Source organism: Microcaecilia unicolor, chromosome 4 (genome assembly GCF_901765095.1).
Source record: "Microcaecilia unicolor chromosome 4, aMicUni1.1, whole genome shotgun sequence".
In the NCBI taxonomy this organism is placed as follows: Eukaryota; Metazoa; Chordata; class Amphibia; order Gymnophiona; family Siphonopidae; genus Microcaecilia; species Microcaecilia unicolor.
In genome coordinates this window covers 62,640,250-62,659,316 of record NC_044034.1, presented here as the reverse complement: position 1 = coordinate 62,659,316, position 19,067 = coordinate 62,640,250, and the positions used below count along the sequence as shown (strand labels likewise).

Here is a 19,067-nt window from a genome sequence, read left to right as displayed (position 1 = left end):
AGATAGGGTGACACTCAAAGACAACCCTGTATATCTTGATTAAAAAAAAAGTGACATAGGTTGACCAAACCATTAGTATGGTACAAATAGAAAAAAAACCCCTCTATAGCAATATTAATATAAACTTACATATTTAAGTCAAAACTGTGGTAACAGCATGAGAACACAGTATGATCTAAAGTAATTAACCTTATAACATAGTTAATATCATATTAGAACAAATGAAAGCCTATTGAAAAGGCTTTATACAAAAAGCAGACACCCTTATTGGTCTGGTGAGAAGACAAGGAGCCATGACATGAGATTGAAGTTGATCAAGATATTGATGCAATTGATCAGGAGAGTGAAAACATTTGGTAGTATTATGCATAGTTACTGTAATGCTTTCCACAAGGAGAGGTGAGCCCTTGTACTCGAGGGAAACCCCTCACCGGGCTGTCTGTCAAAACCCCGAGTTCCCCCTGTGTCACCCACCGTTCCCCAGAGGTTGAGCCCCTGAGTGCGTGTAGCCAACAGCAGAAAGAACAAAGTCCAGCACAAAGTCCACAGGGTTAGACCAGGCAGCAGGGAACAGCAGATCTAGCAACCGGCAGAGGTCAGTACCAGGCAGCGGTCAGTAGCAGATCCAGGGACAGGCACAGGTCAGTACCAGGCAGCAGTCAGTAGCAGATCCAGGGACAGGCACAGGTCAGTACCAGGCAGCCGACAACCGTAGATCCAAAAAGCACTGCAACTATCTAGCAAACTGAGTAGAAGCCGAAGAACGGAAGGACTGAGGGCAGAAATAGAGTAGAAATTAGGCCCAAACAAGCACAGCTGAAATCAAGATGGCTGCCCCCATCGGTGACACCCTACACCCAAATATGGGCTTCCTTCCTGAAGCTGCCCCACTCCAAGATGGCTGCCATAACCTAAGCTGCCCCCTACTAAGATGGCCGCCCAAACCTGGAACAAGCCCAAATACAAGATGGCCGTCCGATCCTCCGGTGCCCACACTCTGCACAGACAGGGAACGTGACAGTTACTTGCATACGATCAGGATACTGTAAACCATACCTAGCGCCCAAAGATTTTACGTACGGTCTCGTATCCAAAAAAGCTTTCCATTTCCTAGCGGTAGTTTTGGCCAAATCTGGATCAAAAGTCGTTTCCCGTCAAATTGAAGATCTTTGGCTGGTCGAGCCGCTGTCAAAATTTGTATTGCCTGCTGAAAGTGAAGAAGTTTTGCAATAATCAGCCTTGGGTGTTGAAGGCCTTGTTTACGATGCGACGGCGATCTGTGAGCTCTTTTGAACTGTAGCGGGAGGTCAGTCTTGATATGTAGAATCTGTGGAAGCCATGTGATAAGAAATTGTATGACATCAGATCCTTCTGCACCTTCTTTTAAGCCAATAATTCTAGTGTTGTTTCTCCTGTTCCTATTAGAGAGATCTTCAATCTCTAGTTCTAGTTTGCGGAGATCTTGATCTGTTTTTTCATATTGTTGCACCATAGTCAGAGCAGATTGATCTGCACATGTTTCCAAGGTCTCAACATGGATCTGAAACACTGTTAAGGCAGATGTAAGGGATTGTAGGTCCAATTTCAAATCACAAGTCGTTTGAAAGTGTTTAGTCGTGAGCTCTTTTATTTATTTATTGCATTTGTATCCCACATTTTCCCACCTTTTTAGAGCTTGCATTTCTTCCATGATGATATCCGATAAGGAAGGCGGTAACCTAGTTTGTGCGGCCTTTTCCGGTGTTGGCGAATCAGTTTTAGTTCGCTTAGATCCAGCCTGTGGTAGACTGTGAGAATCCAGCTTAGACGATTTAAAGACATTATGAGAGTAGATTTACTTTAGACAAAGATAGAGGAAAAAGGATTCCAACTGATAGTTTGGATCAATATTCTAGCAAAAACAGGGGAGAGAGATCTTCAAGCGTCTATTCTCATCGGTAGCTCCACAGCGCCCCCAGCAGTCCGTTATTTCTAATAATATTTGGCAATCTTTTCAATAGCGTTTGCTATTGTTTTGGGTGAAGGAAAATGGTGGCAAGTTCCACCTACTGGCTTCAACTCATATACTGGGCTAGATAGGCTCTTTATGCAGCACCTGAGGATTTGGGGAGTTTTGGATACTGAGTTATATCTAGACAATTTAAATCTTCCTCAGCTTTCCCCTCGCCAGCATGAATTTTTGAGCATGCCTTTTACAGAGGGAAACCTTTTGTTGGCTTTGCAGCAAAGTGCAATGCATAAGACTCCAGGCCCGGACGGTGTGGAGTTCTATTTAAAAAAAAAAAAAAAGTTTTATGAGTGGGTGAAATCCCCCCCTTTGCTTTATTTGTTCAACTCGATGGTCGCTGAGGGGACCCTTCTGGACTCTTTAAAGACAGCTCAGATAATTGTGTTAAAATTGAACAAAGATCCGGAGGACCTAAGCTTATATCAGCACATAAATCTCTTAAACGCTGAGGTAAAGTTATATAACAAAATTCTAGCTAATAGATTATCGCATGTACTCCCAGACCTGACTGATACAGCCCAGGTGGGGTTTGTGAAGGGACAGGTGGCAGTTAAAAATATTCAATCTATTTTGGCTTCCCTGGAGGTGGTATCTGGAAGTTGGATGATTTCTCTCCTTTTCAGTTTTGATGCGAAGGCATCCAATTGGTGATCTAGCCTTTTCTTTTTGTGGTAATGTGGTGAAATGGGATGGAGGTTTTCTTTGGGGGATACGATTTGGATCCTCTATTCTGACCCGCAGGCATTCATGTGGGTCAATGGACAGCGCTCCAGGCAGTTCCATATTCATAGAGGTAACATAGTAACATAGTAGATGACGGCAGAAAAAGACCTGCATGGTCCATCTAGTCTGCCCAACAAAATAAATTCATATGTGCTACTTTTTGTGTATACCTTACCTTGATTTGTATCTGTCATTTTCAGGGCACAAGACAGTATAAGTCTGCCCAGCACTATCCTTGCCTCCCAACCACCGGCTCTGGCACAGACCGTATAAGTCTGCCTAGCACTATCCCCGCCTCCCACCACCCAATCTCGGCTAAGCTTCTGAGGATCCATTCCCTCGGAACAGGATTCCTTTATGTTTATCCCACGCATGTTTGAATTCCGTTACCGTTTTCCTCTCCACCACCTCCCGCGAGAGAGCATTCCAAGCATCCACCAATCTCTCCGTGAAAAAAATACTCCAGTCTTAACTGAACTACTCCTGCACTAAGCTTCTAGACTTCATTCAAAGTTAGTGAATGAAAGTCTAGACAAGACTAACAGAAACCAGGTAGAAACAGAGAAATTTTAAATTAGCAATAAAAATGAGCACTGAAAGACAACAGAACTCCTTTTAAGGCAGATTATCCAGAAAAAAAAAAAAGAGAGAGGCAGGCTGTGCTACATTATGAACTGTGATTAATACTTAGACTTACTACTCCAGATACACATACAGACTGAAGACACCTATAAAATGGAAGTTCTGCTAGCTACTGTTTTGATGCTGGAGCAACAGTAACTGAAAATGCTGACCAGCTATTAAAAAAAAAGAAAGAAAGAAAGAAAAATGATCAGCAATTAATGTGAGACTAATGAAGAAAATCTGCATAGTGCAACCTCTGCAAAAACACATACAAGGTTGTGGTCAATATTTCAGAGAAGAGGTATAGCAGACATGAATGCTAACTGTAACGGACAAGAACATGCTACTAAAAAGCATAAGAAATGAGACAAAACAATGGTACCTTTGGGTCATCATCATTACTCGACAGGGATATCCATTGTCACCCTTCTTATCTGTGTTATCTCTGGACAATCTCATTCAGGAGGTGGCTCAGCATTCAGAAATCTCTGGAGTCCCAATTGTTAATTCTAAGTTCATTATCTCAGCCATAATACAGCCATAATATGCTGGTCCATAATACAGAGTCTATGAAGTCCTTGTCCGCGCTGTTAGAACTGTTTCAAGAATTTGGTGATTTTGCTGGATTCACTAAGTCCCTGGAATTGGCGTCTAGGGAGGAGTTAATGTGGGGCCTAACTTCCCAATTCAACAGGTACGAAATTCCTTTCCTTATTTAGGTATACTGCTTTCTATGCAGGTATCTAAAATATCTTGCACTTGTTGGAGGCAACAGCTGGGCATTTGAAGGAATGGATGGCCTTGCCACTCATGCTACATGGTAGAATTCAGTTATTTCATATGCTCGAATACCCAAGATGGCTCTACATTCTGCAACTACTGCCAGTTTGACTACTTAAAAAAGACTTGAAACTGTTACATAAACTGTTGGGGCGGTTTTGCTGGGGAGGAACAAAATCTAAAATCCCTTGCAACAGATGATGGGCTCCTGGAGGGAGGGAGGTATGGGACTGCCCAATTTGCAACGGTATAACCAAGCCTGCATGCTTTGTCACCTGGGCGATTGGTTTTTGGATCAACAGGATTATACTTCACGACAGTTAAAAATCGACTATTTTGCTCCATGTAATTTATTGTCATGGTGGTGACTGTTTCCTTGTCTGTGCTCACCTCGCCCTCTGGTGGCAAAAACCGGTGGCTGCTATGGACTGTCACTCGTTCCAGACTTCAGCCCAGTCCAGTCCGGATCTTCCGGGCTGTCAGACTTGCTTTTCTTGTTTGTGCCTGAACAGCACCCGTAGTTGCCTGGTGATTCCTGCAGTTGAACTTCAGCAGCCAATGGGCTTTATTAACCTCCTGGAAACTTATGTGTTTGCCTTTGCATCGTCTAAGGTCTCTGGGTATGTTGGTGTGCTCAGTTGCATTTTTGCCTAGTTTAGTTCCTTGTCTGAAATCCTTGCCTGGTTATAGCTTAGTCTGTGTTGCTTGTATTCTAGTCTTGTTTCTGGTCTGTATTCCTTGTCTGGTTCTTGGTTGTCTGTGTTTCTTTCTCAGTGGCTGCTTGGCAGCTTTCAGTCTTGACTCTTACCTGTCTGTGTTTCTTTCTTAGTGGCTGCTTGGCAGCTTTCAGTCCTTGTTCTTGAGCCTGCCTGCTTTCTACCTAGTGTGGTAGTGTTTGTCTGAGAGTCCTAGTCTACTATTCTACCTTGCCTCCCTTGTGTATTCTAGACCCTGTGTGTATCCTGTTGGTATCCGGTTCCTGTCCTGTAAGTCCTGCCGGCCACCTGCACCCAGGAGCTCAACTCCTGGGGAATAGCGGTCAAGTGCAGGTGAAGTCTAGCTGTTCCTGTCAGAGTTCTGCCTTGTCTCTGGTTTAAGGTGGTTTTGCCTGCCACTGCTGCTCCACGGCAGTGGTCCAAGGGCTCACAAACCCACTGTTTCCGTGAAAACTTAACATTTATATTTTTTGTTACAGAACCCAAGGCATGTTGTTCCTTTGACTTTTCAGAATAGTTTTTTGCTGAGTCCGTTGCAGGAGATCTGGAGAGATATGATTAGGTATTGAGGTGTTGACCCAAATATGTCAGATCTGTTGCCGATTTGCGGTAATCTGTCGTTTATCCCAGCAATGAAAATAGCACTTTTCGGGCGTCAGAATGTCTGTGTAGAAAGAGATTAGACCATGTTCTGACTGATAGGGGTTCATTGCAGAGTTTAGGGGTGTTGGGTATAGGCATAGAGATCAATAATGCTTACGCATATAACCAATTATCTCACTATATCAGCTCCTTGAGTGCTGTAGCTCTAGGGTCTTGGTATAGTCACCATGTGCGAAACATTTTTACTTTGGTGAAGGGAGATAAGCTTTCAGTTTCTGGTCTTTATAAAGCATTTATGACCCTCTTCCCCCCCCCCCCCCCAAAGGATAATGAGGCTACTTGATTCCGCTGGGCACAAGATTTGGGTAGACCCAACCTTTCTTTGGATTTCCTTAAATTTGACCTCCCGGATTCCCACTTTGGCAGTGAGTGCAGACCTAAGGGAGTGCCAATTTCAGATATTGCATCGGACATACCTTTCCAAAGCTCAAATATTTAAAATTGGGGATACGGATATGCCTTTATGCTCAAAATGTCAATGCACTCCGGGCTCATTCTTTCACTCTCTCTCCGGAATTGTTTTTTTTTTTTTGTACAGGCGTTTTGGACTGCCATTTTTCAATATTTGGCATTTCAATCTCCCCTCTTGGAACTCTTTTGGATAAATATGAACTCTTTGCATTGCAGGGTAGAGATGCTCAACAACTTATTCGTAAATCCTGTATTTTGGACAAATGTGTCATTCTGAGCCTCTTGAAAAGAGACTTGCCTCTGGACTACTGGCATTTGTGTAATAAGTTTCATGACCTCATGTTATTGGAACTAGGGGAGCACGCTTGTCTCCAAGAGGTAGAGACTGGTTTCTCTCCATTTGGGGGGCCACATACACAATCTTTGAATCCCCGAGGGATTAATTCCCTTTGAGGGCTTGGGAGACTGGGGCGATTTTCATTTTCCTTTTTTTTTTGGTGCACAGTCTCTTTGTTAAAGAGGATCTTCTGTTCTCCTTCATGCTGTCTCTTACGAGATTAGGAGTGGGTGAGATTGAGGATGGGTATGGGGGTGGATGGGGTGAGTTCAGTAATGAGGAAGCAGGGAGGATTTGGAATGGGGAACTTCAAGTTCTGCTTTACTTATTGATGCCTTATATTTTTTTTATCGTTCGCAAGGCTGAGAATTAGCATCACTAAAATTGTTTCAATTACTACATAGAGGGGTGGGGTGGGGACAATTGTTAAATGTTTGATGACGGACTGTATCATTTTATGTTTATGGTGTACATCTTCATATTTGAATCTCTGTATACATCTGATTGGATGTATTTACTTTGAAGTGCCATCAATAAAAATGTTGAAAAACATTGATAGTCAATGGTTACCAGTATGCGAGGAAGGGGATCGAGGAAGAGGTTGAATAAGGGTGGAAATGGGGTTAAAAAGATGGTAGTAATAGGAAATGAGGTATAGGCAAATGGAAGAGATGGAAGTATGGCCTGTAGGCAAGAGAAGAAAGAAGAGACAGGGATGGAGCTGGGGTGGTGAAAGAATGAGAAGCAGTGGAGGGCAGATGAGGGCTAAGAGGGTGAGTACAGGGGATGGGAATGAGTAAGGAAGTGGGTGAAAGATGGCGGGGGGGGGGGGGGGGATAGCAGACAGAGGAAGGAGAAATACAGAGGGGCAAAGGGAGTGCTGGAGAGGGAATGAGGGAGATGGGAAAAGCCAGTTGGTAGACAAGAAAAATCTGTGAAAAGCACACTAAGGACTAGAAGGTGAGTTAAAGAGTATGAAAGTAAAATCAAATGGGTGGATATAAATGCAGAGAAGAGAAAAGTGTGGGGGGGGGGGGGGGGAGGGACAACAAAATGAAAGATCAGTGCCAGACAGAAGGAAAGGTAGAAGACAGGAGAGAGAAGAAATGGAAAGGCCAAACTGGAAAAGAATTTGGGAGAACCCTGACTCATTGAAAGTGGAAAAGAGATGGAGACCAGCTTAATTAGAAAAAGAAAATTCCCAGATGTAGAAAAGAAAAAATATTTTTATGTAATAATTTATAAGTACTGAGCTATGCCTGCTTTGTTAACTGTAAATTTGTTTTTATTTTCCAAAATATAGGGAAAATTAATTTCTTTTTTTTTTTTTTTTACCAATATTGCCCTGCTTAAAGAGTCAGGTTTTCTTGAGGGTCTCCAATTTAGGTTTTGTCTCCATGTTTTTTTTAGCTCCCTATTTTGTATCAGTTGAGAGGCTTTATATATAATGAGGTGAAGGATTCTGCTAGCACAGGGGTGGGAAACCTCAGTCCTCGAGGGCCTCAACCCAGTCTGGTCTTTAGGATTTCCCCAATGAATGATCTCAAACATATTCATTGAGGAAATCCTGACAACTCAACTGGGCTGCCCACCCCTGTGCTAGCATGTAGTGTTTGTGCCAGTTTCCAAGTAGCAGGTACATTGGTGCTCTAGGGCCCAATATAATATTTGTCACTGTCTTTTTATAAGTGAGTTAGGGCTGTTATGGTGTGGTAAGTTTTCAGTATAAGTTTTGAGTGTCTTCATGCACGATTTTGTGTTATTTCACAAAGTTTCTGGCCCTATTTGAAAGTAGGCTATGGGGTTGATTGCCCTTGTTACCCAAAGTAAAAATGCTCGGGACTACTGGTCTCTACATCCTGTACAGTCACCATAAAAACAAAAGCCCATCTAATTTTTAAAAGTGTCTAGCAGTGGAAGGAGTATAACAGTGGTTGTGTAGTCCCTGAGGTGATGGTCACAATTTGAATATTTTTACTTGTAGTTAAGACGACAGGCTGCCTGCTCTCTGCTGCATCCCTCCTCCTGATGTAACTTCCTATTTTCCTCATAGGCGGGACACAAAAAAGGCAGCCACTGTTAAATCATTGCCACAGCCACCCCACCTGAGTGACAACACTAGCCGACACCAACTGGTGACTACTTTACAAACGTTTGCTCCCCCTGACATCAAAACCTGGCTACGCCTATGACGTTCCAGTCCTCTCTCACATTGACTAATGTAGTTACCTTTTTTCTGGTTCACTCATTTCTTACCTTGCTACCTTGGAATTCATTCAGAATGCAGTAGTAAGCATTTCCTTCTCCTGCACGTCTGTTTTTTGTTTTCCCTGTTCTCCAAACATCTTTATATTAAATTGATCCTTCCGCATTCTCTGTTTTGAAGGTCTTGATCTCATCTGTTCCTTTCTAAATTTCATCCCTAAAACTGTTACATACCCTTACTTATCCTGTGCTCTCTGATCACTTTGATTCCTCAACCCTTTTTCTTTTACTGTCTACCTTTTGAACTCCCTTCTTCCTTTGCAATAAGCAAAGCCTTTTTCCTCCTGTCCATCTTTAAGTCTCACTGAGACGGCACTTCTTTAGAAAGAACAGAACGGATCACAATGAAGTTCAAAACACAGCAAAGCTTTATTTTCCAATAAAGCTTTGCTCTGTTTTGAACTTCACTGTGATCCGTTATGCTCTTCTGACCGCTTTCATCTACAGATCCATATTGCCTCTCTTTTTTGAACCAACCACTTCTTCAGAAAGGCAATCTGATTCCTAAAAACCCAATACCCAGAAGAACTGGAAGTTAGGCCTTTACTTACTGGCTCCAAAGGTTGTTCCAAAGGTAAATCCAGTAGATCCGCCTACACTTTCTACCATAGTTCTTCTCAACGGTTCCCAATCCATCTGAGACTGAACCTAATGAGACATAAATCAAATCATGGTATAACACTGGTATAATGCTTCCCAGGAACCATATACATTTAGTACATCTTTCCCTGCATAAAATACTACTACTGCCACTTGTTTTCCTACAAATTTTAGATACAACTTTGCAACAATTTCTAAAGAAAATGAGATTATCTGTAACCATGGTAAAGTCATGGAAATAGAAAGATATCAAGAGGTGGGCACACTGCAGCAGGGAGATATTGGATGATGACTGGTGCAATTCCTGGTTGGCATGATAGACAATGGCATTTCATTTTGGAGGATATGAAAGCCAAAAAATCAACTGCTACACAATACCAGTGAACAAAAAGAATATTGGTGGGTAATATTAGAGTGGAAAGTATGAAACAAGAAAAAAGGAAGATGAAAAACAACTTAGAAAGCTTCAAGGTTGATATTAAAATTATTTTTCCAGGCAATTTTTGGTGTTCCCTGGACAAATCACTGTGTTTCATTTTTCCCTGGGTTCTCATACCACTGCAGTCACTGTAGAGTTTAGCAAAACAGCTTGATATCTGGTCAAAACTTAACTGTGGGAGGGGAAACAGGCATGCCAAGGACAGATAGCACTGACATTTAGTGGGGGAGGTTATAAAGCTGCAATAAAAAAATAAAAAGGCATTTTACCACAGATTAGTTTACCATGAGACTTACTAATGTTTAGTAACTCAACACCGCAGGTTAGTGGCTCCTGTAGGAAATTAATAATGCAACTTGTAATCAATAATGCAAGATCCATTATTCTGCTCCCTGGAAGCAAGTGGCTACTAATGCATGGCCCGATGCTCCTAGGGAAAGGGGGTGGAGCTGCACAAAGCTTGCATGGCCCAATGCTCCTAGGGAAAAGGAGTGGAGCTGCACAAAGCTGATCAGTGCTCCCTTTCCCCTTAAAGATATTCCTCCCCCAGCCTACTTCAATCAATTCTTGGTGGTCTAGGTGATCCAGGGTAGGGGCAATCCTCAGTTGCTCCTTCCCCTGGCAGCACCAGATTCAAAGTGACACCAATCAGCCCTAGTGGTAGTCTCATAGTACTACAACAAAGAGTCAGCCACCATGTAAGGGTACTGGGGATTGTTCCTACCCCAGACTCCCTATACCACCAGGAATGGATAGAGGTAGCCTACAAGGAGGTGGGAATGTTTGGGATGGGGAACACTGTTCAGCTTTGTGCAGTCCTAGCCCCTTTATGATGATGGCTAGGGTCACTGGGCCACATGTTAGTGGACAGATGCTCCTAAGCAGGACAATTAATGCCAGCTTTGAGCTTGCACTGTATTTCCACGGATAATGGAACTTGCAGGGTTAATTTTTGTTACTTTATTAGAATAATAATTAGGTTATTTGCATGTGTTACAGTAAAACAATGTATAATTTTGCCATTTAATGCCAAGTTACAGTCAAAAATTGTGTATTATAACTACCCCCTTTAGAGCTATCTGGTAAAACATTTCTGGTTAAATCTGGCTGCATATATGACAAGCCTAAGATAACAGATAACAGTTATCTTTAATTGACTATATTCAGCAGATTAGGCTTAACTGGATAAGTCACTTGATATATCCAGTTAAAAATAATTAAATAATTATATGATTAACGAACTGAATATGATGACAGTGAATATTGTTCCCTGTAAGCCCATTTTAAAGCAGGTCACCTAGGCTGGGAGGGATAGTGAGCACCTATTTTGGCCCTTCTTTTTAAAGGCACATGTGTGTATACATTTCCTCAGAAAAGCTGCAAAAATTGCAGCTACAATGAAACCACAGACATTTATGCCTGCTCGCAAGCAGGTGTAAATGTTTACCATTAAGTACATACAAACATGTTCAAGATGGTCTCATTCATTTCACCTTGATGGCACATCTATAATGAGTTGTGTTAAATAAAAATGGAAAATGGAAGTCTCTTGAGATTGAGGTGAGAAGAGTGGTGCATAGTGCAGCTCAAATGTAAAGAGATTCCCATGGTGCAGATGGACATGGTCCTTTATCCCCCCCCCCCCCCCCCCCCCTCCCCACCACCACCACCACCAGTACATGTGCTCTATTCTGAGTGGCTGCCAAATAAGGAAATAATTGGGGTAAGAAATCCCAGGTGCCATGGTGCAATTTTTAGAACCCGGCATCTGGGATATTAGAAGCCAGAAAATACGCCCATGTGTGTTCATAGCCTAGCTGCCCTGTTATAAAATTATCCTCACAGTATAACCAACTCAAGCAAATATATCTTCTATGACCTTCAGTAAATCAAATATGGTTCAAGCTACAACAAAAACACTGATGTCAGTCAGCAAAGGGATACGTACACTAGGACAGGGATGTAGGAGTTCAGTCCTCGAGTGCAGAAAAACAGGTCAGGTTTTCAGAATATCCATAATGAATATGCATGAGCGAGATCTGAATGGAAACTATCTCCATTGTAAGCAAATCTCTCTCACGCACATTCATTAGGGTTATCCTGAAAACCTGACCTGTTTGCTGCACTCGACAACTGAACTCCTGCATCCCTGTACTAGGAAAAAAGAAGAAAAATCACTTTCTGTGTAGTACCCAAGCTGCAGAATCAAACATGTATTACTTACCATTGAAGATGACTGCGATTCTTCCAAGGTACTTAAACTTCCAAAGGCCTGTGACATAGGTGCCTCCATACAGGGCATGCTGAACAGAGATGGAGCTCTCTGGGAAGAGATTCCATTTGACACCATTTTAGATTGAAAAGCACTTGTACCTACACAATAAGAAAAGTAAATAAGACAAAAGTCATCCATATTATTGGACTGCAATGGTACTCATACAACTATTTCTAAATAAAAAGTGATTACTCTACTTACATTTACAGACTACTCTTTTTGTCCAGAAAATTTCACAATTAGTTTAAGAACTGGGCCTTCACCACTTTCTCCGGCAACGAATTCCAGAGTTTAATTATACGTTGGGTGAAGAAAAATTTTCTCCGATTTGTTTTAAATTTACTACACTGTAGTTTCATATCATGCCCCCTAGTCCTAGTATTTTTGGAAAGCGTGAACAGACGCTTCACATCCACCTGTTCCACTCCACTCATTATTTTATGTACCTCTATCATGTCTCCCCTCAGCCGTCTCTTCTCCAAGCTGAATAGCCCTAACCTCCTTAATCTTTCTTCATAGGGAAGTCGTCCCATCCCCGCTATCATTTTAGTCACCCTTCGCTGCACCTTTTCCAATTCTACTATATCTTTCTTGAGTTGCGGCGACCAGAATTGAACACAATACTCAAGGTGCGGTCGCAGCATGGAGTGATACAACGGCATTATAACATCCTCACACCTGTTTTCCATACCTTTCCTAATAATACCCAACATTCTATTCGCTTTCCTAGCCGCAGCAGCACACTGAGCAGAAGGTTTCAGTGTATTATCGACGACGACACCCAGATCCCTTTCTTGGTCCGTAACTCCTAACGTGGAACCTTGCATGACGTAGCTATAATTCAGGTTCTTTTTTCCCACATGCATCACCTTGCACTTGCTCACATTAAACGTCATCTGCCATTTAGCCGCCCAGTCTCCCAGTCTCGTAATTTTTCACAATCCTGTCGCGATTTAAGAACTTTGAATAACTTTGTGTCATCAGCAAATTTAATTACCTCGCTAGTTACTCCTATCTCCAAATCATTTATAAATATATTAAAAAGCAGCTGTCTTAGCACAGACCCCTGAGGAACCCCACTAACTACCCTTCTCCATTGTGAATACTGCCCATTTAACCCCACTCTCTGTTTCCTATCCTTCAACCAGTTTTTAATCCACAATAGGACATTTCCTCCTATCCCATGACCCTCCAATTTCCTCTGTAGCCTTTCATGAGGTACCTTGTCAAACGCCTTTTGAAAATCCAGATACACAATATCAACCGGTTCCCCTTTGTCCACATGTTTGTTTACTCCTTCAAATGAAAATGTGGAAGAGAGGTTCTGGAAGCCAAATTTAGGCTCTTGGCTAGAAAGCTCAAATCAAGAACCTCTAGGGTTGCATTTTCAGAAATATTCCCTGTTCCATATGCAGGACCCAAAAGGCAGGCACAGCTCCGAAGTCTCAATGTATGGTTGAGACGATGGCACAGGGATGAGGGATTTAAATTTGTTGGGAACTGGGCAACGTTCTGGGAAAGGGGGAGACTGTTCCGAAAGGATGGCCTCTGCCTTAACATGGATGGAGATGGCGCTTTAAAAAGGAGATAGAGCAGCTTTTAGACTACAATGCGGGGGAAAGCCGACAGTCGCCCAGGAGCAAATGGTTCAGTGTGGAATATCCTTGAAGGATACTATTGAAACAGGACATTTAGGGAATCCCAGTAGAGAAGTTTCAACAGTGCTGAAAGTAAGCCAGGTGTGTTTAATGAGAGAGCAGGATAAAGGATGCAAATTATCCCCTTCAACTTCTAAGCAGCTTGTAAATCAAAGGAAAAAACACAATATGAAGGGCCTGTATACAAATGCTAGAAGCCTAAAAAATAAGAAGGAAGAGTATATAGCACTAAATGATGAGGTAGATATAATAGGCATCTCAGAGACTTAGTGGAAAAAGGACAATCAATGGGACACTGTGTTAACAGGGTACAAATGATATATTGCAATGACAGAGAGGATCAAAATGGAAGGGGGTTGTGCTATATGTTAAAGAGGGAATTGAGTCATATAAAATAACCATTCCACATAACAAAGATAGCAGCGTGGAATCATTATGGCTAGAAATTCCATGTGCGAAGGGAAGGAATATTCTTGTCCTGTACTATTGTCCACTGGGATTGAACAGAGATACCAAGAAATATTTACGTTGCATCAGGGAGTGCCAGGGAGATAAAATTTCTAGATGTAATAAATGACTGCTTCTAGGAAGAACTGGTCCAGGAACTGACAAGAGGGTAAGCCACTTTGGATCTGGTCCTTGGTGGCATGCAAGGCATAGTGCGAGAGATGGCGATGTTGGGTCTGCCTGGGAAACAGTGATCATAATGTTATCAAGTTTGAGCTACTATCTGGGATGAACCCACGAAGGAAATCTATTGTAGATGCATTTAATTTTCGAATGAGCGACTATAATAAAATGAGGAAAAAGAAATTAAAAGGATCAGCTGCTAAGGTTAGGACTCTAAATAAGGCAAGGATGTTATTCAAAATACCATCCTGGAAGCCCAGATCAGATGCATTCCACGTATTTGCTAAGGTAGAAAGAAGAGAAAACGACAGCCAGCCTGTTTAAAAGGTGAAGTAAAAGAGGCCAAATGAAGAAAATAAGAAGCAACATAAGCACTGGCAAGTCAGATGCAAAGCATTAATAAAGAAGGCTACAAGAGAAGATGAAGAGAAACTTGCCGCAAAGGCTAAAACTCACAGTAACAACTATTTTAGGTACATCAGAAGAAAGCCTGCGAGGCAATCTGTGGGACCGTTAGATCACAAAGGAGCAAAATGGGCACTCAGGGAGGACATGGCCAAGGAGGAGAAACTGAATGAATTCTTTGCTTCTGTCTTTAGGAAGAAGATATAAGAGAGCGGCCTGTACCGGAAATGGTTTTCAAGGGTGATGATACAGAGAAATAAGTCTCAGTGAACCTGGAAGATGTACTGACAAATTAAAGAGTAGTAAATCACCTGGATCGGATGGTATACATCCAAGATTACTCAAAGAACTCAAGCTTGAAATTGCTGATCTGCTGTTAGTAATATGTAACCTGTCACTAAAATCATCTGTAGTATCTGAAGATCGGAGGGTGACCAATGTGACACCAATTTTTTTTTTAAGGGTTCTAGGGGTGATCCGGGAAATTACAGACTGGTATGCCTGACGTCAGTGCCAGTCAAAATAGTGGAAACTATTATAAAGAATAAAATTACCGAACACATAGACAAATATGGTTTAATTAGAACAGAGTCAGCATGGCTTCAGCCAAGGAAAGTCTTGCCTCACCAATTTGATTAATTTCTTTGAAGGCATAAATAAACATGTGGATAAAGGTGAGCCGGTTGATGTAGTATTTAGATTTTAAGAAACCTTTTGATAAAGTTCCTCATGAGAGACTCCTGAGAAAATTAAAGAGTCATGGGATAGGAGGCAAGGTTCTGGTGTGGATTAGAAATTGGTTATTGGACGGAAAACAGAGGGAAGGCTTAAATGGTCATTTCTCTCAAAGGAGGAGGGTGGCCAGTGGAGTTCCGCAAGGATCGGTACTGAGATTGGTGCTATCGGTACAGGGATCAGTACTGGGACAAGTGAGGTGATTAAATTTGCAGATGATAAAAAACTATTCACGGTTGTTAAAATACATGCGGACTGTGAAACACTGAAGGAACATCTTAGGAAATTGGAAGACTGGGCATCCAAATGGCAGATGAAATTTAATGTGGACAAATGCAAGGTGATGCACATTGGAAAGTATAATCTGAATCATAGTTTCTTGATGCAAGGGTCCACCTTGGGTGTCAGCACTCAAGAAAAAGATCTAGGTGTCGTCGTAGATAATAAGTTGAAATCGTCTGCTCAGTGTGTGGTGGCAGCCAAAAAAACAAACAGGATGCTAGGAACTATTAGGAAAGGAATAGTGAATAAGACCAAAAACACTATAATGCCTCTGTATTGCTCCATGGTGCGACTGCACTTTGAGTACTGTGTTCAGTTCTGGATACCGTATCACAAAAAAAGATTTAGAGGAATTAGAAATGGTTTTGTTTTGTTTTTTAGCTTTTAATATCTTTATTTTAGATTTTAGTTATGCATAACAATTAGAAATGGTTCAAAGAAGAGCGACAATAATGATGAAGGGGATGGAAATCCTCATGTATGAGGCATGGCTAAAGAGGTTAGGGCTCTTCAGCTTGGAAAAGAGACCGATGAGGGGAGATATGATTGAGCTCTACAAAATCCTGAGTGGTGTAGAACGAGTAGAAAACGATTTTCTACTCGTTCCAAAAGTACAGACTAGGGGATACTCAAGGAAGTTACATGGAAATACTTTTAAAACAAATAGGAGCAAATATTTTTTGACTCAATGTATAGTTAAGCTCTTGAACTCTTTGCTGAAGATTGTGGTAACAGCAGTTAGCGTATCTGGGTTTAAAAAAGGTTAGGAAAAGTTCGTGGAGAAAAAGTCCATAGTTTGCTATTCAGACAGACATGGAGAAGCAACTGCTTGCCCCAGGACTGGTAGCATGGAATGTTGCTACTAATTTGATTTTTGCTAGGAACTTGTGACCTGGCTTGGCCACTATTTGGAAACAGGATACTGGTCTAGATGGACCATTGGTCTGACCAAGTATGGCTACTCTTATGTTCTTATGTAAAAGTGCATAGAAAAATAATAAAACAGTAAATGAAAGCAAATAGTACTATGGGGCGGGGGATGGAAAGAATGAGAGTGAGAGAGGGCAGACGCTAGGATGTGAGGGAGAGAGAGAGAGAAAGAGCGCAGACAATGGATAGGAAGGGGAGAGAAAGAGAGAGGGGGGGAGACAATGGATGGAAAGGGGGAAGAGAGACAAAGGGGGCAGACACTGGTGACAGTTAAGACAACAATGAGGAAACCAGAAACAAGAGATTGGGACCAACAATATTAGAAAAAGTAAACAGCCAAATAACAGAAGATGGAAAAAATGAATTTTATTTTCAGTTTAGGATAACGTAGTGTAGTAGCTGTGTTAATACAAAATAAGGAAATAAGGTGATACATTTATTGGACTAATTTTAATACATTCTCTTATCACAACAGAATACTATAACAGCAGTATACTGTCCTGACCACAGGAAAGAGGTTTTGGCCTCTGAAAGCTAATTGAAAATATAGTTAGTCCAATACAATGGTATCATCACATTTGTTTTATTTGTATTTGTTAGTTTTGGGAATTTGTATCTTCTATCTTTATATTTGCATAGTACAGGGGGAAATGCGTGTCTCATGGAATTCTATTCAGCCTCCCTGTGAATGTTTACTTATGTGTGTGTGTTATCTGCAAGAAGTGATCACAATGTAATGTAACACGCTATCCAAAAATACTAGGACTAGAGGGCATGAGTTGAAGCTACAGTGTGGTAAATTTAAAACGAATCGGAGAAAATTTTTCTTCACCCAACGTGTAATTAGACTCTGGAATTCGTTGCCGGAGAACGTGGTACGGGCGGTTAGCTTGACGGAGTTTAAAAAGGGGTTAGATAGATTCCTAAAGGATAGATTCCCTTCCGAACGGCGCTCGCCTATCTCTTAGGACCGACTGACCCATGTTCAGGACCGCTATTAAATGGACTTGGAAAAATTCCGCATTTTTAGGTATAACTTGTCTGGAATGTTTTTACGTTTAGGGAGCGTGCCAGGTGCCCTTGACCTGGATTGGCCACTGTCGGTGACAGGATGCTGGGCTAGATGGACCTTTGGTCTTTCCCAGTATGGCACTACTTATGTACTTATAAAATTTTTGCTCATGTCAATGTCAGTCCTTAGAGGGAACATTGCTCCAACTTCTCGTGTCAGACGAATTTGACTGACTTTTTCGACTAGGTGACCAAACAGTTGGATGTGGGAGGGGCGATTGATGTGGTGTACTTGGATTTCAGCAAAGCCTTTGACACAGTTCCGCATAGGCGACTGATAAATAAATTGAGTGCCCTTGGTACGGGATCTAGAGTATATGATTGTCTCCTTCCATTCAACCAATTTTTAACCCAGAGGGTAGTGGTAAATGGAACTTGCTCTGAAGAAAAGGATGTTGTCAGTGGAGTACCAAAGGGATCGGTCCTTGGGCCGGCTCTTTTTAACATCTTTGTGAGCGATATTGCAGGAGGGCTGTCTGGTAAGGTTTGTCTCTTTGCGGATGATACCAAACTCTGCAATCAGGTGGACACCCTGGAGGATGTGAATGACATGAAGAAGGACCTAGCGAAGCTGGAGGAATGGCCTGATATTAGTCAACTAAGATTTAATCCCCAAAAATGCAGGGTCATGCATTTGGGTTGCAAGAATCTGAGGGAATGGTACAGTATAAGGGGTGAAGTGCTTCAGTGTACAAAGGAAGAGCGGGACTTGGGGGTGACTGCCCAAGACAAACTCATATGTGTATACCTTACCTTGAATTTGTACCTGTCCTTTTCAGGGCACAGACCATATAAGTCTGCCCAGCAGTATTTCCCGCCTCCTAACCACCAGTCCCGCCTCCCATCATCGGCTCTGGTACAGACCGTATAAGTCTGCCCTCCCCTATCCTCGCCTCCCAACCACCACCCCCTCTTCCAGCAAAAGGAGGTGATAGTGCCATTGTATAAGTCTCTAGTGAGGCCCCATTTAGAGTACTGTGTGCAGTTCTGGAGACCGGACCTACAAAAAGATATAAACAGGATGGAGTCAGTCCACAGGGCGGCTACAAAATTAGTAAGCGGTCTTGAACACAAAAAATATAGGGACAGGCTTATGAACCTCAACATGTAAATGCTGGAAGAGAGGAGGGAGAGAGGAGACATGATAGAGACGTTTAAATATCTCAAGGGCATTTATGTACAGGAAGTGAGCCTTTTTCTACTGAAGGAGAGCTCTGAAACAAGGGGGCATACGATGAAGTTAATAGGGAATAGGCTTAGAAGTAATCTAAGAAAGTATTATTTCACAGAAAGGGTGGTGGAGGCATGGCATGGCCTCCAGGTGGAGGTTGCGGAGTCAAGAACTGTGTCAGAATTTTAAAAGCCATGGGATAAGCATGTGGGATTGCTTAGAAGGAAGAGTTAGGGGTTAAAGAGGATGGGCAGACTGGATGGGCCATATGGCCTTTATCTGCCGTCATGTTTCTATGTTTCTCCTTCTCTCCACCTTCCTCTCTCCCTACAACGAGTTTAGTA

General features: G+C 42.1%; 1 protein-coding gene across 1 annotated transcript in view; it reads right to left on the bottom strand.

Moving 5' to 3' along the window:
- LOC115469598 (protein mono-ADP-ribosyltransferase PARP4-like) overlaps positions 1–19,067 on the bottom strand; it is a 242,756-nt gene that overhangs the window by 24,401 nt on the left and 199,288 nt on the right. Inside the window, exons 38-39 of the mRNA XM_030202392.1 lie at positions 11,791–11,939; positions 9,079–9,175 (exon numbers count right to left, since the gene is read on the bottom strand). Of these exons, the coding sequence (XP_030058252.1) occupies positions 9,079–9,175; positions 11,791–11,939 (246 nt within the window). The remainder of the gene's footprint in view (positions 1–9,078; positions 9,176–11,790; positions 11,940–19,067) is intronic.